Below are 21,994 nucleotides of genomic sequence, written 5' to 3'. Positions count from 1 at the left end.
CATAACGAGTACTTAATAAATGTAAGGTTATATTATAAATGACCGCTGGGAGTGGAAGGGGGAAAGCTGCACTTATTCTCAGAGACTGATAACTCTGAGACATCAATAAGACTCTTCCAGCCAGGAACAGAGAAGAGGTCCCCTATATCAAAACTGCCTGACACCCTAGGGATAGGAGCCACCCTCTCCTCTGCCTTTACAGATTCAAGCGCGCGCGCGCACACACACACACACACACACACACAGCACAGTCCTTGCATCTGCCTCTGCTACTCAGTTTACAACAACTAGAATCAGAAACCTGTGGGCACATGTGAGCCTGATTCAGTAGGACATGTGTTAGAAAAACCACTCCTGGATCCACCGGATTTGCTGACCCACTGCATTACTCACATATAAACCAGGTGTAAGAGGAGACTTTGGGTGATCGTGCTATTAAAAGTACCCACTTCACATACAACTTGCAAAGCACTTGCTTGAACATAATCTCATCCTAAACCCAGCAGCATCTTGTACAGGTGCTGTCTTATTGATGGGGTCGACTCTGTGCTAGGTCAGCCCCCTCCTGAAGCTCCTCATGTATAAATGAAAGTACTGAGGTTTCCAGCAGACGAGTCACTTGTGCACATCAGCTAGAACAGAGAAGGGGCTGGAAACTGCCAACCCAGTCTATACTCTTTACATAGCCCCATGGCCCCATGGCCCCATGGCCCCTCCTGATCAAGGTTTGTCCTGCAATATTTTAAGGACCAGGGTATGGAAAGTACCAGAACAGCCCAAGCTCAGCAAAGCCTTCTATAGGTCGGAGCAATCCGCAGAAGAAGCTGGTGATTGGGAGCAGTCTTATGACAGATTTGAGGAGGGATGACAGAGCCAGACATCCTTTAAAATACAGTCACCTCAATGACCCAGACCATGTGCTGAAGTTTATCAATCGAGTCTTGTTCTAGCTGTCTGAATCTTCAGTTTTTCCTCAAGAGGACAGAGTTGGACACACCAAGAGTTCAGAGCCAGAACTTCTAAAAAGCCTCATGTGGGTTTCGAAGGAGTCCCTATGGGGTCTGTGCGAAGGCTCCTTTTCACCAGCCGATGACATGTCTTGTATGTGATTGTAGCTAAGTGAGGAGACTTTGATCTTACTCTTGGCATGTGGTTTTATTAAAGCACTTCAGTAAAAATTCCCAAGCCTATGGATAAGGGGGTGGATGGTTTATGCCAAGGACCATGTCTTCTTAGTAAGAATTCCCATCTGTCCTTGAAACTGTGTCGCCTTGAGGAAGACCCCATAACCTCTCTATGCCTTGTCAACTTGTGACTGCTTCACAGGGTCCTAGTCCCTGCTCAAATACGATGATGCTTGTGAAAGCGTTTTGTTCAGTGCAAGGCGGTAAATAAGGCGGCGTAGCTGTACTTAAACTTATTCTCAATTGTCCTTGAGGAAGAACAGGCCATCCACACGCCCCAGGAAGTCATTCAAAGATAACAAGTGCAAGCTTACATTACCTTATCTAATCCCCCGGAAATAACTTTTGAGGTAGATCCCTCACTTTGCAGATAAGGAAACTGAGGCTTGGAACTTGTAACCAGAGAGTACTAATAAGCAATTATCCAACCCAAATCCTGACTCTGACAGGTGTTCTTCTCACTCACCACATCACCTCAAACTTGGGAAGGGTTCATGCAGATTTCAAGGCAGAGAACTCAAGCCACCCTTGGGATGGTTCTGTGAAATCCCTGTGACATCAGTCCCTTGAACAATACGTGCACCTGCAGCCAACTCTTTTGTTTGTCCTCCCCGCTTCACTGAGTGGCCTCACGGGTCACCCTCGCAGGTCACCCAGGTCAATGTAACCGACATTCTCGACAGATCTGAATTGTCCTTCTGTCCCTTTTTGGGCAGACCCTAGGGATGTGAATGGACTCTCCATGACCCCTGAACTTTAGGGAGGAAGAAGGAGAAGCAAACACATGATGAATCTGCTCCCTGGAAAGTCGGCCTATCGATATGGAAGGTGCCAGTAATAGGGCCAGCAGCTAAGAGCCTGCCCTGGATTCTCTCCTTGAAGCCTCATGAGGAATCTATGAGGTAGATCCTATTTTTGATTCCATTTTGCAGATGAGGAGACAAAGGCCAGACAGATTACATATGGCCTCACTGGCCCCAGAGGTAATCAGTGGGAGAGTCAGGGGAGCAGGGGCTTACTATGGACTACTTGCAGTTCATCACTTCAGACGCCAGTATCAGCCCCTATGACACACAATCCTATTCATAATGGATAGTGGAGCATCTAGCATATATGCTTTTCTCAGCTTTCCAAATACCCCACATACTTTGCAACGCTTTTCTATCTCAGGTTATTCTAATTCTGCTCTAACATACACAGTGACATTGATTATCTCCACAAGAAAGATTATACCTTTGAATCCTATAAACTAATGAAGGACAAGATACAGTCATTAAAAAATTAAAAATAAGAAATGTACCCAATGATATTTAATTTTCTTTCTTTCTTTCTTTCTTTCTTTCTTTCTTTCTTTCTTTCTTTCTTTCTTTCTTTCTTTCTTTCTGAATTAAGATGTTCTGGAAGGGCTCCACAGAAACTCTGTGAATTACTTTATATTATTTAAGTAAACTTTCTCTATATCTCGTCTCTGCAGAATGGCCACAGCACCACCAAATCGCCATGTGTGACAAAAACTCTGTGGTGCCAAAATGAAGGAAAGGGTGGAGGGTAGGCATTCTTGGTCATTTCACAATTTTCGGGAGGCTCCAGCATTTGGTACTTTCTCGTCAGTATGTGTTGACTCTCTACCTTTTTAGGTGGGGAAATCCAAAGGCAACATTTTTTGCTTGAAAATGCCTTTCATGGGAAGTTCTTCAGAAGCTTGTGGTTAATTTTGTTGCAATTTCTAACTCCTTGAAATCTGACTCATGGAACATATCACCAAATTTTGTGAGTCCTCTGACATGCAGTTTTGTTAAAATTCTTCAGCAAAAAGCTCCCAAACATCAGAGTTTAAGGGATAAGCGGTTTATGCAAGGAATTCCTAGTTGCCCATGAGGCCAACAGGAGCCGGTGACTCCTGTGCCCGCAAGCCACCTGCTTTCCCATCAAAAAGAAGAGGGACCTCCGAAGGACAAATGAACACTCTTGTTATTGCATTTCAGAATGTTCTTGTATTTTTTTCTTAAATGTAGATTTATAGATTTATATTTACAATAGATGATATATTTTCCAAAAAGACATGTTTTCCAGCCTTGCATTTGGGAACCTCTTAAAGATCAGTAACAAATTCGAGGAGGATTATACATTGAAAAAAAAAAAAAAAGGATTTCAGATTCTGTCTAAATGTGGGTTCATTTGTACTCCTACTGTTCCAATTAAACCTCTGTTTACATCATAAATCCAGTTCTGCAGCTTTCCTGTAATATCCAAGGGCAGAACCCAAAAGTTTAAGACTCTGTCAGAGTTTTCTTTCCTCCTGGTTGAGACTTGCCTCTCCTTTTGTTTTTTTACTCTCCCCAAGAACCCTTCTTTATCATCTACTATTTGATTTAAAAACCAAGTTATTGGGCAGCCCAGGTGGCTCAGCGGTTTAGCGCCTGCCTTTGGCCCAGGGCATGATCCTGGAGTCCCGGGATCGAGTCCCCCATCAGGCTCCCTGCATGGAGCCTGCTTCTCCCTCTGCCTCTCTCTCTCTCTCTCTCTCTCTCTCTCTCTGTGTGTCTTTCATGAATAAATAAATAAAAATCTTAAAAAAAAAACTGTTATTTCCAAGAAGACATTAAAACCAATTTACAGTAGGTTTGTGTCATAAAACAACCTCCTCAGCCCCATAAACATTTATTTTCAAAAAGAGAGCGAGTGACCAGAAGAGAAACAGCCCATCACACCCCCATACACCTCCAATGCTTGGAAGGAACGCCCATAACCACAGGAGCTCCCCCCTCCAAGACCAGAGGCAGCATTTGCAAATGGTCTCAGCGCAGTCCGGGGGACAGGGGTTGGTAACTCTAGTCCTTGCTTCCTTCCTCCTGACTCCAGTGGTCAAGTGGCTGTTCCACTACAGACAAGTTACTCTACCCTCTTCTGCTTTTAGATTTCAAAGGATGGATTCAGTTTCCTGCATCCAGATGTTCAATAGGACACAGTGGCACTGGAAGCCAGTAAAGGGGGAAAAAAAATCTGAATTTCCACAGAGAAAAAAACCCGACTACCTACTTGAATCTGGAAGTGAAACCAGGTGCTTCCAGCCAGTCCCTACAGGAGCTCAGCAGCAGCAAACCCTTAAGGAGCCCGTGCCCCTTTTTAAATCTCAGCGCATGTCTCTGAGCACATTTTCTCTGCGTGGGGGGCGACGGTTCTTCCAGGGACAACACTAACCAGAGAGCTTTTGATTTCATACTTTGCTCTCATAATTTTCCACCTTCAGCTAAAAATACTTCTTTCTGAGTGAGAGTCGACCAGAGCATAATCCCCCAAAGCAACAGGCACAGGGGCAGAATGAAAGGCTCTTGCAAGGGGCCTCGGGACAAGAAGGCTCTTCTGTTTATATTTCCAGCCTCCTTGGAAGGCAGCCCTGAGCACTTGGGAGTGGGGGTTGAGGGTGGGGGTGGGGGGCTGTTCCGGTGCTTGGGATTAATTCACACCCCCCACTCCCACCCCACCAAGATAGGGAGGCTCTGCTGGGGGCTCTGCTGACAGCCCCCATCTGCCCATCTGGTAAGGGCAGAAAGAACTAGAATCAGCTCTCTCCATCTCCCTTTGCTGACCTTGGGGATCCTGTCACCATTGACTCATCAGATGAAGTGATAACGAAACTAAAGCACTTCTCTGGCAACCTCTGCTCTCTTCAATTTGAAAACAATGCTCCCTTGCTCCAGCCTGCACCTCCCCACCGAGGCACACGTGCACACGCACACACACCCACGTGTACACACGCCCATCTCACCTCTAATAACAGTATCTCATCTACTGGCTCTGCTCATGGACAAACGGGCCTCTGCCCCAAGCCCCTTCTCTTTCGGGAACATCGCAGAGGGCCGTGCTTGCCGAGCTTTAGGGTTTGGTTTTGTCTGTCCCCCTGGCACAGGTGCCTAGGGAGGACTCCTGCTTTAACACGTGGGGACCGCAGTGTTGTGACTCAGCAGGCCCACAGTCCACACTCCTGGCTCTGCCACTGAAAAGCGGCCTGGGGGCGGGGGGGTGGGCAGGTGGGGATGCTCTTCATCGTATTAGGCCTCAGTTTCCTCGTTTGTAAAATGTGACCAGCAGCCACGTGGCAGGGTAGCTGTGAAGGTCAGAATCAACAGAGGACATGGGGACCACACGTTCACCTCCCTTGCTCTAGGCCAGCCTCACTAACATACAACTACAGACAAACCTTGGGACGAACCGCGCTTTTCCCATCTGCGAAATGGACGTGACACAAGGTCTCGCTCAGACAGCTGTGACCTTAACAAACTATTGTGACCGCGAGAACACAGAGCATTGTGCCTGGCACACGGCGAGCACCCCAACACGTTGGCCTCTGCTATTTCCTCCTGGATTCCACGTTGCCAGCAAAGGGGTTGTTTCTGGCAAATGTCTGTTCACCTTCCCAGCTACCTACTCATTCAGAGATTCCTCTGAACACTGAGCTCCCTTCGCAGCGGCCTGACCCGCCCCCACTCTGCTCAGCTCTGCTCTTCATCTCCAGATGAAGCAAAAATCTGGTAAATATTACACTTACAAGGTAACAGGTCTGGAATGCTTGGCATCTCAGGCGGAGCGCAATTGCTTCTTGGCACCCAGACACATATATGCTGCAGCCCAGGGCCAAACTACATTTGGCTGCTTTGTGCAATTCAAATAAAGATATTAAAAATCCTCCAAGTCTATAAACATTTGTACTGTTTGCTAATCAAAGGCGTTCTTTTTTTTTTTTTTTTAAGCCATCTGAAGAGAAGTTGGCATGCTGATTGTTCTTTTCTACTTAGAACCTAAGGAGCGCAGCGTATCTGCACACCACATAGGTTTCTAATAGATATAAATGCTTTATGTATTTTAGGCTAGGTGGACTCTACTTCCAGAGAGGACAGCCTTTCCCCAAATAAACAGACCTGAGCAATTTTCATTCCAGAGTTGGTGTCTGTCACCGTGCTGCTCTTATGCACATGACTGATGACTCATCTGAGCTTCCAAGTAATGGGGGTGGCAGCTAAGGTGGGTACATGTCCTGGCTCTACCACTTAGTAGCTATTGATCTTGGGCAAGTCATTTAATCTCTCTTGGTGCCTTGTTTCCCTCATATGTGAAGTAGAGACGATAGGAGTACCTATCTATTCTTGCCAGAATCAAACGAACCAGCATCTCCAAAGTGCATAGAGAAGTCTCTGGAGTATAGGCAGCACTGCACAAGTATGAGTAATAAACATTATTGTTGTTATTGACCAAACACCGAGTGTAAATAAAAGATAGTAGACAAGGGTCCTTAGCAAAGGCTAATTCATTCCTCCCACAGGAGGAGCTAAATGCAACTGGACTTCTCAGGCCTACCTTCGTCCACTAACTAACAGCAAGGAGAGGAACGTGGTAAAATTAGATGATCTCACAGCCAGTGATTTAAAGTTGGACTTCACTCATTCAGATGCCAGGACTGAACTTCTTTCGATGAAAAGAATAGAAAAGATAATAATAAAATACCATTTTCAATTGGCTTCATCTTATCTACCAGAGGGTTAAGCTCAGAACTCTTAAGTGAAGCCTCCTCCCAGGTGGCTGCCTCGAGAAGGCATATGAGAGCTGATTTTGAGGGGCAGGTAGAAACCAAGAGAGAGAGAGAGAGAGAGAGAGAGATTTTCCTAAGAAGACAGGAGATGAACTCTCTCAAGAGAGAGTTGAGTTCTCTCAAGAGAACTCACTTGTTCTGCTTTTACAATTCAAGGTACTAGTGAGGCCCGACTTCCCCTGTGGGTGACCGGAGGTCATGTCTCATATCTCAAGGACAGCTGGGATGACCTCTAGAGCCTGCCGGCAGACACCCCCCTGGCTCGCGGGCCCTGGAAGGTGCCGTGGAAGCAGCAGAGGGCCCCAGACCCAAACAGCAAGCAAGTGACCTCTACCTTCATGCCCTTTCTACACCTGTTTCTCTCTTACCCTTCTTCCCAACCCACCCTCCCTGCCCCAGCCCTCCCTGTGTATCCACAACTCTCGCTGCTCCCTCAGGTCTCTTCTGTGTAAGGAAAAGAAGGACGAAGCACCACAACACACATAATGAATGAGAACCAGGGAGATGGTGGCCAACAGTGGGGAGAGGGTGCTCATCTCAGGATTCCCTTTACAGAGGGTACTACAGTCATAGTAGTGAGAGAGATGGAAAGAGTGGTTAGAGAGTGGAAAGAGGATCTTACTTTAGACCCTTGGAGGCCTCAGACTGCATCGTTGGGACGCATCTACCTTGCATCCCAATGACATGGGCCAGAGCTTCTCCCCACTCCACGGCCACTCAAGGTAGAGGAGACGGTTGGGCTTTCTTTCCCCTGGGGGGTCAGCAGGAGCAAGCTGTACCACAAAGGGGCAGGCACCTGGCACCAGAATAGGCCTTCTGTCCTTTGTCCTTGAGAAGCTTAAGTCTCTCTCAGTACACAGTATACGAGGGGGAGGAGCAGTGAACTGAATGAATCACAGCACTGATTTGGGGGTGGGGTTGGTGGGGAGGGATGTCCTTGTGGTTAACCACATTTTACTGGGGTTTTTATTGATTGCAGTTGTATTGAAAGAGACATGACTCAGACATACCATATCCGAAGCCACGTATAGCCCTGGGTTCTAATGGAATTTCAATATATGAGAATGTCACGAACTGGACTGTGAAATGTGAAAAGCTTTGCTATCAACAGAGACATCATCTGCTTCTGTCCTTTAATAGCTCAAGAATAGGCCGATTTTCCTATTTCCCTTTTCACTGGAAGGCCATGGTCATCCATCCCTCAGGTACACACATTGTTCTGTGGGCGTTATATGAATCGCTTCTCTTCAAAGGTGGTTTCGTGTTAACCAACCACCCTGCCTCTGTGTTCCCAGCGTCCTTTGCTTGTCAATATCATTCGGCAGGTTTCTAGGGTTCTGCGTTGTGCAGGGTTGTTAGTTTACAAATTTATCTGCACAAGTAGGCTATAAGCTACTTGAGGGCAGGGTTATATAACAATAAAAACAATTACAACAACAAAAGCAACAGGATCTGTTTTGAGGGGCCTGCCATCTGTCTTGAACCCACCAGGTTTATCCCATTTTGGTGGAAGCTGAGAAACTGAGGCTTCAAGAGCAGACGTGGCTAATCTTACCTATGGAACTAAAAATAGCACCACCTCGACTCCACCTGGGTTGTGTGATCCCAGTGCCTTTCTCTGGTTCTCTGGGCCGGCCGGCCGTGTTGCCTCTTCCAGGAGGGACCCATCCCTACTTATCTCATTTTTTATCTACCTATGTGGTTCAGACACCACACCCTGGAGGCAATATAAGTTCAGTAAATATTTACTGAATTAAACTGAATAAAATAAAATTTTCCACATCAGTGTTCCCAGGGACAAGCCAGGCAGGGATTAAAGAGAGGTAACATGGGAGGCAGATGTACCAAGCAGCAATAGTAACCAGCACACGCAGTCCTTCTAGGCTAGTTCTGAGAGTTTCAAGCCCTCCAGAGAGGACAGAGAATGTCATTCTCCCTTACTTAGTTCCATCGATTTCTAAACACTATCTCCGATATTATTTCCTCTTACAAAAATCAGTAGCACTTTTTAAATTTCTTCCTAGGCTTTAAAAAAAAAGCATGTCACTCGCTTTTCTCAATGTTCAGAAATTTGGTATTAAAAACATGGGCTGGAATTTCTGGTTCCCTTGTAATTCTCAGTATACAAAAGCTAGAAAGTTAAAGACTTCATTGACTACCCTGAAATAAATGAATGAATGGATGGGTGGATGGATGGATGCCGGTTTATTAAGCCCTGACCATGTGCAAGGCATGTGTAAGTATTAATTTCTTTTTTGGAAGGACCATCAAGGAGATTTTTTTTTTTTTCATTAGTTCTCATTTTCGAGAAGAGAAAGATGAGGTTCAGAGAAGGTAGCTGACTTGCCCCATATTACGTGTCAGGATTTTATCCGGGTCTCCTTTATGCAAAGCCTGTATTTTCTTTCTATTCTATTACAGACTCAGTGTCACACTCCAGAGTCATCTTTGGCTCATGTGTGAGTCACTTTCTTGGCTTATCAACAGTAGGTTAGGATCAAAAAACCAAAGGCTGACATCTTCACAACTTTAAAGGAAGGGACCACCGTCTGTTATAACAAAGCAAAAGAAACAGAGAGGCCCATTATATGAACCCGTCTGTCTAGACAGATGACTAAACAGGGGTCCCTCCAGGGTTAGACTTGAATTTCCTCCGTTCAGCCTGTTGGATATTTAGCAATAAAAAAAAAAAAAAAAAAAAAAAAGTAAAGAAAAGAGAGAAAGAAAAAAAAAAAAAAAAACCACTGCTTAAAGGCTGTAGTGCTAATGCAACCCCTCCCACACTTCCCGGAGACTCCTTTCAATGTTGGTCCAGCGTAGCCTGCATGCGTTTGAGTTTCAAGCAGAAATCAGGCTGAGACAAGAAGAGCCCTAAAAATACTTGTGCCGTCTGGCTAAAGACCCAAGCACACAGGCCTAACTGTCCCTTTGTAACTCCAGTGACAGCAGTTTGAACTCACAGAGGGAGCAGGGAGCAATCCAGGTGTCCCCTTAGGACTCTCCATGGCAAGACTACCTCAAAGTGGGGCTTCTCCTCTTTCGCATGGGCTGGCAAGTAGCTTCTCCTCCTCATGTGCCCTGGGGACTCTGCACTTTTTCTGACTTATAATATGAAAAATGCTACTTCGAGCGAAGGAAAAGTCAGTATCCTTTCATCAAGGGCTAAGAGAGATAAGCAGAGGCTGGTGACTTTTTTTTTTTTTTAAAGCCTATTAATATTCCTATGTTTCGTGTACAGAAAGGTCTCCCAGGTAGGCAATTAGGAGTTGGCTAACAGACTACGCGGCCCCAGGCCGAAACCGGGAGCTTACCAATTAACTATGACCTTGCTCAGTTCCCAAGAAATCCTTAGCAACATGCAAGGTACTATTTCGATTATGACCCATATTTGCAAATTCATGCACTCCCTCATTTAACAAATATTTACCGGGTGCCTCAATCTGCAACATTCTTTCATACGTATGGGGATAGGTAGGGCTGCCAGGAATGGGTGGTGGAATTTTGAGGGCCTTAGCCTGGTACCATTCTGGACTTTTAACAGGCATTATCGGATTAATGCAGTAGTTTAAGTAAGTACTCAGATTTGCCAGCCTGCAGAAAAACAAACAACAACAAAAAGGTGGTTCCTATCCAGGGAACAAAATGAGAAACACCCGGATTTTGTATTACACGCTCCAGTGATGACACAGTCTGAGCAAGAGAATAAACTGCAAGGGATTGCCACACTTCGTGTCAGCTCACGTAAGAAGAAACCATTTCCATTCCTCAAATGGGGAACACAGAACACAGACAAGCTAACCTCAGAAGCCACCACCTCATTCCCACATCTGCGTGCAAGCCCTTGGGTTCTGGGCCTGCCCTGAACTACCCTAGGTTTTGGGGAGCGAGATACTGTATTTAAGAGAAAAAAAGACACCCAAACTTCTCATTTTTTCACTTTTTCACAATCGAATGATTTCCTAGTAACACAGATACAGCTTGTTTTCCATGAATTCTCCTTTGCTGACATCTTATCCCTTCATCCAAAATTTTATATTTAAGCTTATCATCTTAGGGGTCCGATTGGTAGGATGAGCTCTGAAGTCAGACCAAGTTGGAGTTCTGGCTCTGCCACTTATCAGCTACATAACTGTGGGGAAATTACATGATGTCTATCAGGCTCGGTTTCTTAACTATGAAACAGTGAATAATAATTATATTTATCTCATAAGGCCAAAATAGAGATTAGCACGGTGCCTAATGTAACTATTCAATAACTGATGGCTAGCATTATCAGTATTTTTTATTTATTATTACTGAAGACAGATCCATCCTCTCCCTCTCCCATCACCCCTGCTCAAATATAAGCCTTTTCTTCATACAGAAGTTCATATTATAACAAGGATAGCTGGACAGAAAAACCATAGTTTTAACAAAAGCTATGGAAACCCCCAAAACAGAGTTTCTCAACTGGAGCCAAACAGTAGAATCACCTGGGGCTTTTCTGAAAACTAAAGATGCCAAGTTCCCCCAACTTGCCCCAGCCCCACAGCCCCCCCCCCCCCCCCATCAACTGAGTTGAAATTTGGGAAGTGGCCCCCAGCACGTTAAACGCCCCCCAGGTGGCTCGATGCACCTTGCAGTTGAGAATCTCGGCACTAGAGCCCACAAAAGTGACTGTGCCAGGGACGGTTCATGCTTCTGATCAGGGGTTTGAGCATGGGTGACCTGCAGGCCACATCCCCGTCCCTGGTCCCTGCCGCAGCGCCAGCATACCTGCAGGTTAGCTGTTCTGAGTGCTTTCCCTGATTCCTTTGGAAAAGCCTGCTCTCTCCCTAACACTTGCACTCAAGTCAATAAGCCCCCGAACCTCTGCAGGGCGCTGCCCTCCTGCCGTTCTTGAATGCGGCCAGTGGACTAGATAGGTAGCAGTCTTGGGAAAACAAGCAACACAGGGCCGGAAAACAGAGAAGCAGGCCCTGCTGCCGGCGCAAACCCCAACGAGTCAGCTCCACTTCGGAGCAAAGGTCCGATCCAACTGCATATTAGAAAAACGTGGTCTGACCATTTAGATTTCGAGAGGATCCAAAACCAATTTTGACTCCAGTCGGTGGACAAAGTTCACATTCAGCAAAACAGCTCCAGCGGTTGCATCATGCACACAGCAGGGCGATTCAGAAACACAGATGTCCAGCCATGTGCAAAACAATGCTTTCTTTTTTTTCTTGCTCTTTCCCACCACTGACCTCAAGAGCAGGGGGGTAAAATTCAGCATCTGCTGCTACTAAGGATACTCAGGAGAGGCCGTGGAGATGATTATGAGCTCGTGAGACCAAGCCACCTAGCTTGCTCTGAAGCCATCAGTGCAGATGGGCGGCTGTCACTGCATTGAGTGTCACATGGGAGATGCCCCTCACTGGCAGGGTAATCTCCATTTGCTCACTGAACACAGCAGGCAGGAGCATGAGTCTAAGCAGCCTACCTGGTAGGTCAGTGTCAGGACATCAAGGCTCAGGTGAGATGGGATTTGAGAGAACCACATGGCACAGGATGTTTAGGTCACTAAATTGGCATGGAACTCACACAGAAGAGAGAAGAAATAGGAAATTCATGCTTCCTTCTGCAAACACTTAAGCAACTACAGACTTCTACTCTCCTGGGACTTAGCCTGGGTCTTAGTGGAGACAACATCTATCAAGTATGGCTGAGCATGTCAGGACCATGGCACCGTGAGACCCTAAAGCTGAGGGACGTCACTACCTATTCAGGGGAGAGGGGGTGGGTAAGCCTGAGTTCCAGTATCCCTGACATACACAAATGTCACACAACACATCAGGGCTTCCTTCAGAAACCCAGGACTATCAACTGTGTCATTTACACCAGATAACCTTGTCTCTGTTGGAGGAGCAAGTCAAAATAAAAATGGCGAATGACATTTATGCCTGTCTTATAAAGCTAACCTACTAATTATTCAGTAAATATCCAGGATAACACTCCCCATAATACCACAGACAAAGCAATGGTGTGGATCCAATCATGTCCAACACACAATAGAGAAAGTTTTTAATAGGAATGACATCTTTCAATCCTTTCCCCAACTCCCCCAACCTACACTGTGGTAAAGTGGATTATCTGTTCAAAATGTTTGTCCCTCTCTCCTGGGCCCATTGCCACCTGGCCCCCACCTGGGTCCTTCCTTCCTGTCCTATTGAAAGCAGGTGCAGCCAGTGGAATGTGGGCAGGAGATACTGTCACATGTCATGGTGGTCTGGCCATGAGGTCAGCGTGCCCAGGTTAGAGGCTGCTCCTTTACCCGGGTCCCAGAATGAGGCTGTCATGAACAAGGCCACAGCCAACCTACAAACCCATATAATAGGACTGAGAGATCAATTTTCATGGTATGCCACTGAGAGGAAGAAAAAAGCTCTAGAGAGTGACCTTGAGCTTGTCAGATAATGCCATGTTCCACAGAGTCCTGTTATTACCACAACACGTCATGCTATGATGGATTTTATAGGCAACAGACATGAAGGAATCAACTTTGAATAACAAATACTTACTATAAAAGTCTTAGCCTCCAGCCTCGGTATTTCAGAGTGGGCCTCCTGAAGGAATACATCGTTTTTTTTCAAAGGCCACACTACGTGCCTTTGCTGTTTCTTGATTTATCAAGACGGTAGTTACACAAGCTCAGAGAGGAAAGAAACAACACAAAGGGCAAATCTGCAAGTCTCCTTCCAGAAAGCATAAGCAGCTTCTACTGCTGCCCGAGGACTGCCAAACTCTAATTTCAAAGGTTGCCTTTCAAGCAGCAGATATCACCTCCCCCAGGAAGGCCTCCTTCACCTCTCCAGCACAAAGAAAGCCATTCTTCCAACCTGTCGGGACTCATACACAGTTTCAACCATGCATTATTGGCTTTTTGCTTTTGTTTGGTTGGTTTGGTTTACCTGACTTCCTCACTCAGTTGTAGACTCCCTAAAGGCAGGGTCTACACCATTTTTTTCCATCTATCGGCTGACCTAGCACAACGCCCGGCACACAGTAGACTTGATAGATATTTCTTGCACAGATGAATGAAGGAATAAAATCCACATTCCAGTCTTACTGTTCAAAACTTAAAAGTTAGAAAGCAAACACTGGTCCAACAGAAATGCTTTTCAACGAATAAGAGACATAGTTTTACAAATTCCCTGGCTTCTGACCTCATTTCAAAGTTTAGGCAAAGGCACCAGGCACATCTGGACAGATCCAAATTCTCCTTGAAGCCCGTCTTTCTAGTTTACACAGGAAAGGTAGTCTGTCATTCTCCTAGGCTGACACATGGTCACCAGCGAGCTGACTGCCACGTGTCCCTGCCCACCAAGTCAAAGACGCTGTGATGAGGCATCACAGCAAGTACGAACCCCCAAGAACTGCCATTCCACACCTGTCAGCACAGATGGGAGACCCAAAAGGTTATTTTTTTTAAAGATTTATTTTATTTTATTTTATTCTATTCATGAGAGATACAGAGAGAGAGAGAGAGAGAGAGAGGCAGAGACACAGGCAGAGGGAGAAGCAGACTCCATGCAGGGAGCCCGACGTGGGACTCGATCCTGGGTCTCTAGGATCATGCCCTGGGCCAAAAGGCAGACGCTCAACCACTGAGCCACCCGGGCTGCCCCACCAAGATTTGGTTATTTTAAAACACAGATAGCTCCTTTCTAGAAAGGAAAGGGCTGAGTTGACAATAACTCAGGAATATTCACTTTAAAAATTTCCAAAAACTATATTCTACGTCCAGAACCCACTGGAGCTTGCTGATCAAATTATTAACAAAGAAAGAACTCAGCAATTTTGAAATTCTTGGAAATTCTTGGAAACCTGGAAATGCAGCTGCAAAATGCCATTGCAATGCAGCACAGACTCTTCCTCACCCGACTTCAAGCTCCACCTTTTCTTACCCTGTGTACGATAATCACCTTAAATCCACCAGAACCACCTTGACTGAACCCACCCTTCCCCTTATTTTATTCAGAGGAAAAGCCACAGACCTGATGTTGGCCTACAAGGCGCTACCTGACCTGTCAGACATGATCTCTCTCTAATCTCATCTCCTAGGACATTTCTGATAATCCTTGAACATGTCAGGGGCAGTACCAGCTGTTCCCTCTGCCAGAAATGTTCTTTCCCAGAGAGCTCCAGGCTCTTCTCTGACCTCCTTCAAGCCTCTGCTTAGATGCTACCCTCTTCCTGAACCCTCCCACACCCAACTTCTTTAAAACTGCAGCTCCACCTCTAACACTGCTCTGTTTTCCCCTCTAGTATTTTCAAATTCTCTCATGCTTAATTTTAAAAATTAATTATTTGTCTTCCTCCAAAGCGTGGACTTCGCTAACGACCAAGTTTTTTGCTGTTTTAGTCACTGATGGCATCACTAGAACAGACACGTGGTTAATACCGTGGAAGGAACTAATTTTCACAAGAACGTCCTGTTTTTTACCTGTGTCCTCCCACAATCTCTGCCTGCGTTTGACATTTACCTTAAACCTGTATCTACATTTATAATTAATGTAGAGATCTTTCCATTAAAGGCTTTTGGGGAAGTAGAACTGACATTACCCATCATTCCTTTCACACTTCAATAGCCGGGTGGGACGGTTAGGGACACAGACCATGTAGAACTGGGTATTTCCCTAAGTAGTCTGACAGCCAAGAATCCTACAGTAGGTACGGAACATCCATACTGTGGGGCTGGATTCAAAGTACTCACGATTCCCAAATAACATCAAAATAGCAGGAAGTAGAGAATTGCACAGACACCAAGAAATTCATCATCAACTTTGCTTTTTAAAAGATGATCCGATTTGCACCTGCTCTAATACCTCTTGGTTGAGAAAAACATCATTTGGAAACAGAAAACTGCTGTTACTCAAAGCCCAGTCTGGCCGAGAGAGTAGAGTTTACATTCCATTGTCGGCCAGATCCTTACCCCATGGAATGTCTGAGAACAGGATTCAGGCCACGAAGAGGTCGGCAGTGCTTTGACCAAACACAACCCCAGGGAATTAAACACTGTACGTCGACTTATACGTTATACTAGGCCACTTCCACATCATATATTCATTTTCAAAATCCCCTTCCCACTCAGAGTTGCCTGGCTGAAGGCACCTAAGTAGAAGAATTCACTCCGAGGCATAATTCCAAACTAAGCATGCATTACCCCATGTGACTAATTTGTTTCCTTACATACTCACTGCCCTCCCCCCACCCCATGGTGAAGAGTGAGCATGGGTATGTGTGATGCTACTGACAGAGGGGCTACCTCGAGGCATATCTGTATGCACTTGGGAGACTGGAAAGGACGGGACAACAGGTCTACCTCAATATCTGTATGAACTTGGGAGATTGGAAAGGATGGGACAACAGGTCTACCTCAATATACACTTGGGAGAATGGAAAGGATGGGGTCAAGACTCTGCTGTGAGGTAGGTGAGGGGCCCCACCTTGCAGAACCAGTTGATCACACAGAGGCTCTGCTGGATCTGAATCCTTGCACACTGCGGGACTGTGAGTAGATAGACCTGGATAATCAGAGCATCCACTGCCCTGAGCAGCCGCAGGCTCCAGTGAGGTCAGAATAAGCTGCAGAGCCTGCTTACAGGTGTACAAGCACCAGCTCTGAGGCAGGGCCAGGGAATCTGCTCTTTAGGGACACCTCAGGAGATACACATGCAGGCCATGCTTTGAGAAACACCATCTTTAAATCTCAACAGAGCTACTTGAAAAAAAAAAAAAAAAAAGCAAAAGCAAAACCAAAATCAGAACCAGAACCACCTGAATTTGCCTTCACAACTTTTAATCCATTTATTCACAGAGAAGCAAGCTTGGTTGCTGATCTTCTGGATTCTTTTATCTTAGAAGGAAAAGCTTCAGGCAGGCTAAGCTTAGCTTCACCAAGATTTGGGGGGCTAATGAATTTAAAAAGAGAAAAATGATTCAGCAGCCACATGGGCTGTGGGGAGCAAGGACCATTCCGTCCTCCAGAGGATTTTATTTAAAGCTGATGAAGCATCAGCGCTGCCAGTCCAATCATGGGTGTCAGAACACGGAGTTATCAACTACACCCAGGTTAGAGAGTGAGAACAGCAAGAGGCGCCACAGGCCCTGCGCTCCCTCCAGCCGCTCCCAACATCTCCTTGGAATGGAGAGGCGGTTCACGCAAGGTGACAGGGATGGCCCTCGAGCTGCTTGGCACAGGCCAGCCTCCACTTAACGAGTGCTCAGAATCACACTCAGCATGGAGAAATTCACCCTGACCCTGGACACTTGCCCCCTGGCATCCACTCACTTACATTTTTACTCAATTACTATTTCTAAGAACAGAGACAAAAAAAAAAGAAAATGCAGAGCCCCACTGCTCAGCGGTCTTCCATGGAAGGTCTGAAAGGGGTCTGCAGGTTTTCCCACAGGCCTGGAAGCTGGGTGGGGTGAAAGGGCCTCCCGCTGTACGGGAATCTGCATGGAGCTTGGGCCCTATCTCCCTTCCACACCCTCGGAGACACTCCTGATTTTCCCAGACTCACTGAAGGGCAGGGTGGGTTTCCAGTGTTTTTTCACCAAAGAAGGAAGGAGGCTTGCAGCAATTCAATGACCGAACATAACCCCAAGTGAGGAGTGTCTGAGAAGAAAAACCACACAGAGAACCAGGGTAGGCCTCTCGACTTGTTTACTACGGGAAGAAAAGATGAAAAGGAAATGAATCCAAAGGGGTCTCTAAGATAATTTAAAAAATTAATGGGACAAGATTGCAAAGGGAAAGCTAAAGGAGGGCCGGAAAGTCCAGGGGTCTGTGGTCTGGTTGGAGGGCATCGAGGCCAGACCTGAATTCGGATTCTGGCTCAGCCACCCCCTGGTGCTATGACCCAGGACAAGGTATTTTCCTCTCCAAGTCACAATCTCCTGACATGTGGGGATGGTCATCCCAGCCATGCCCAACCCCCCAGCATGGGGAGGGTCAGGATGATGTGTCTGTGAGTTCCAGGGACATAGGAGAGACTCAACAAATGTGTTCCTTCCCTTATCCCCTTCCCTTTTCTTTTCCAAAAAGCTAGTGGGGAAAAAAAGTCAGACAATTAAATCCTTGGTTTAGATAGTGAAATAAAATATAAACATAGAGGATGAAAACAAAATAAAATCCGTCTCACAAAAGGGAAACTTAAATGCATGGATTAAACCTTTTACTCTTTATTCACATGGCAGCTTCTAGCCACTTTCAGCCATGAGAATAAATGTATATTCTCAATAGAATCTGTTCTTTTATGAAGAAACCCAGCTTAGGCCACTGTAAATAAACTACTTGAATCCTTCATTCCTTGGTTCCGAAGAAGCAAGGTCGGGCATGGTAAACTGCAGAGTAGGATATACCAGTGAAGCAGATATCTACTAAGGTAATAAAAACATTTCTTTTGTCCCTATTGGGACCTTTGCCCACATTTAGCATCAGTATAATCCAAACCTTCTTGAGGGTCTCAAAAAATGTGAGTAAACCAACACCAGGATTGTGAGTCTATGTCATCTCTTCCTGAACATGGATCAGGGACACCTGGGCCCCTGAGTTCTTAAATATCAGGATCAACTAAGGCTATTCTTTGTTATGAGCTCACTGCTCAGCATACAGTAGACTCTCAATAAAAGCTGACTGAATCGAGTAATGTTCCAAATCAGAAAGCACTGAGAACTCTGGCTTCTGTGCTCCTCGGCCTGACCCGTGGCGCTGGCTCTGAGGGGTATGCACTTGTTCTGAGGGTCAAGGCTAAGTGGCAAGCTCCCAGGTCCAGTCAGCCAAAGGCTTGATCCATGACAATCCATTCTCATGCAACCCAGAAATGACAACACGAAGGTCATAAATAATGGCAACTTTCCCACAGGCCTCCCTCCAGAACTTCAAAGGAAAGCAAAGCTCCTTCTTTCCCTTTAGTTCAGTACAAGAAACATTAATTGAGCAACTACTGTATGCCAGGCATGAGAACATATATATAAAAAGACACCCAGAAGGGACCCCTGATATTCTGGCCATACTGTTCAACCCTCCAGAGAGCATCCTCCATGGGGGTCAGCAGATCTGTATTTCAGACCACTCTGTCACCCCTGGAGCACATATCTCGTGTACCCATAGCCCACTCTTTCACATACGGCAATCAAGTCATCATTTACTGACTAAAAGTTTGGGAAATCTTTCTGTCTGTTCAGCTACAAGGCTGCATTCCAGAATTCTCTCTGGCCTTGGACAAGTTCCCCAAAGGAGACAGACACTAAAGATGGACTTGATATCACTATGTCAAATGAGGTATAAAGCAGACAAGTGTACTCACCAAGGTACCCACAGAGCACCTGGGACTGTCTGGAGCAGAAGCTGCCCACTGAGCCAGAGGGTGTTGTAACAACTGGGCAGACAGCTAGGAGTTTTAAAAAGCACAGTCATTAGCTATTTTACTGAGGCGATGCCTTGCACAGAGCTATACAAAGATTCAAAGTCGAAGAGGGCTCTCCGAATGTACTTATATCCCCCACACATATAAGGTCTCTGCTACTCAGGGACCAAGGATCTAGGAGGGATTCTGGATTCCAGTCCCAGATCTATTGACATCCCTTAACCACCAGTCAGGCTCCTGAATTCCCTTTTCCCTTTTCCCTTTAAAACGCTCTAGCATCAAAATCACAATGTACAATTTATACACGGAAACGGTAAAATAAATACCGTGACTTACATCAAAGATGAACAGGAAAGGCCTTGACCTCCTTTGACAAAAGACAGCCTACCTTTTATGAATAAAACTCAAGGTTTCTTTGGGCTGGCCTAGATTTCAGTTTCCTTAAAACATCCCCTCCATCACCATTCCTAACCCACAAATGAAAATTTCTTTAATGTGTCAACAATCCAAGTGTATCTTGGTTTGGGGCTGCTCAGCTACAGTTTAAAAATCTAGGGCTGCTCGGGATGGATTACTACATGATGGAATTTTGAACTTTTATTTCTTTAAAGTAACAGCAACTACATCTTGTATATTGCCCACCATATTCTTATAAAAGAAAATACACCCCAAAATACCTCCAATTGAAGGGAAAACATTGCTGAGTGTTCTAATCTGGGGTAGAGTCAATGACAGAGTTTTGCATAAGAAGATGTAGAGTGAAACTCCTGCTCTGTTACTGGTTTCCTGTGAATCTTTGACCAAGTGCCTGGATTCACCCAAGCCTCTGTTTCCTATAAATGAAGCCTACATAATGCTATCCCTGAGGGTTTTTAGAAGATCACAATAAGATGATATATTTAAGAGATTGGCAAAAAAAAAAAAAAAGGTGATCGAGAGATGTGATAATACTAGTCATATAACTTATTTGATAGATGAATCCCTGACTGGCTTCCAGGCCTAGTATGGATGTACATCTTCCCTAGCTCCTGACACAGATTTAAAATCCATGCACCTTCCATTCATTCATCTAGGGCATGTCTTCCAGAAGAAGCACCGCCACTCTTCAGACCGGACTTGAAGACTTTGTTTGACAAAAGACAAAAGATCTTGTGGATTCCTCTCTCAATTTGGGGGGTGGGGGGTGGGTAAGGGTGGGGGGTTTGTGTGCATGGTTTTCTTTCTTTCTTTTTTTTGGGGGGGGGGGGACAGATATGTGCCTTTTATCTCTCGATTTGAAAACGGATAGGAAAGACTTTTTCCAAACCCTGTAACTTACCATCTCTAACCCACTAACAAGACCCCTGTGACATGCTTTCACACTTCTGTGGGACACACCTCCCAGTCAGAACTCTCTTTCACTGAGATTATGGCACACTGGATGGCCTGCTGAGGCATGAAAGCGGAAGGCTCAACATCACGTTTCTGAAACATGCTGCTCTCATGTTGCCACCATATGCTGTTACCAGCTGACATCTGCTCACATATGTTCTCACCAATAAGCAACTATGTTGTTTATTTTTAGAGGCTCTCCACAGCCTTAACAGGGAGAAAATGCCCTCAAATAACCAAGTCAGCAAAGACAGGAAGCTACTCTGGGTATAAACTGTTTGTCACAAGATTAGCAAGTCAAACAAAATCTTCTCATTCATATCTGACCTCTAACGAGAGATGCTGAAAGTTATCTTAAATAAAAATCTCAAAGAATATAACCAGAGAAAGAAAGAATATGCAGGGTAAGTCACTTGGTTAGCAATGCTTTTTCTTCAAACTATGGCCCTGTGCATTTCTTGGGGGGATTTAACTCCTTTTCCTGGGAAACAGCACCTTCTTCAGGCCAGTGGATGCTGTGGTGCAGAAGAGGGACAGTTCCACTAACAGAATCCAGATCCCTGAGATTGCTCCAGGTCACCCGGGTCACAGGAAGGTCTGGGTGGGACCAAGGCGAGGTAACTACTGTCATCGGCAATTTCCAGCAAGCAGTCCTCAAGTATGCCCCTTTGGTTTGCTTTTACCCTACCATAAAGCTGCACTACTAAAATCCTTTCTTTTTTTTGTTTTGTTGGTTTGTTTGTTTTTAAACAAGGCCAAAAAAGACAGGGCCCTCTGGTGTCAATCTATTGCCTCAGAAGTAAAGACAGAAAATTGGGTGGAGATATATGTGATGCCACCAGTGATTATGTAGGCCAAAGAAAGCAATTCTTAGTTTTTTGTTTTTGTTTTTGTTTTTTTTTAAATCAATTTCAACAATCTGTATCAGTCAAGTGGCATTGTGATAGGAATACATTTTTTTTTAGAACAGTGAGGCTTTGGTATATGTGGAATGCTTTATAAAATGTGAAAACTGGGAGCCTGGGTGGCTCAGTTAGTTGAACGTCTGCTTTTGGCTCAGGTCATGATCCCAGGGTCCTGGGATCGAGCCTCACATTGGGCTACCTGCTTGGCAGGGAGGCTACTTGTCCCTCTCCCTCTGCCTGCTGCTCTCTCTGCTTGTGCTCACTCTCTCTCAGATAAATAAATAAATCTTAAACAAAACAAAAAAAAGAGGATAACTGCTAGAAGTCAGTTTCTAAAAAATAAATAAAATGTGAAAACCTATGAAAATCTAAGACAATTAGTTTCAGAGAAATAACTCTTTTTAGAAGTACTTGGATATTCGCTAATAGTGGAGGGCTACCACTCGCATAAGTTGTAAGATAGAAACTGTCCTGGAATTAAAGTTTTTGCCTGAGCAACTTACAAAATGTCTATAAGACTATGATACTAAGAGGATCCCTGGGTGTCTCAGC

The 21,994-nt window shown here is 45.3% G+C and overlaps 1 protein-coding gene across 4 annotated transcripts in view; it reads right to left on the bottom strand.

The window, feature by feature from the left end:
- The window catches only part of TGFB2 (transforming growth factor beta 2), an 82,252-nt gene that overhangs the window by 47,266 nt on the left and 12,992 nt on the right, over window positions 1–21,994 (bottom strand). For 2 of the 4 annotated variants that reach the window (XM_025991310.2, XM_025991312.2), the window contains exon 2: window positions 19,107–19,190. The exons of the other annotated variants lie outside the window; for them this stretch is intronic. In XM_025991310.2, coding sequence (XP_025847095.1) covers window positions 19,107–19,190 — 84 coding nt within the window. The remainder of the gene's footprint in view (window positions 1–19,106; window positions 19,191–21,994) is intronic. 4 annotated transcript variants of the gene reach the window in all.

Source organism: Vulpes vulpes, chromosome 5 (genome assembly GCF_048418805.1).
Source record: "Vulpes vulpes isolate BD-2025 chromosome 5, VulVul3, whole genome shotgun sequence".
Taxonomy (NCBI): domain Eukaryota; kingdom Metazoa; phylum Chordata; class Mammalia; order Carnivora; family Canidae; genus Vulpes; species Vulpes vulpes.
The sequence above is the reverse complement of the archived record's forward strand: the minus strand, read 5'-3'. Positions and strand labels throughout refer to the sequence as shown.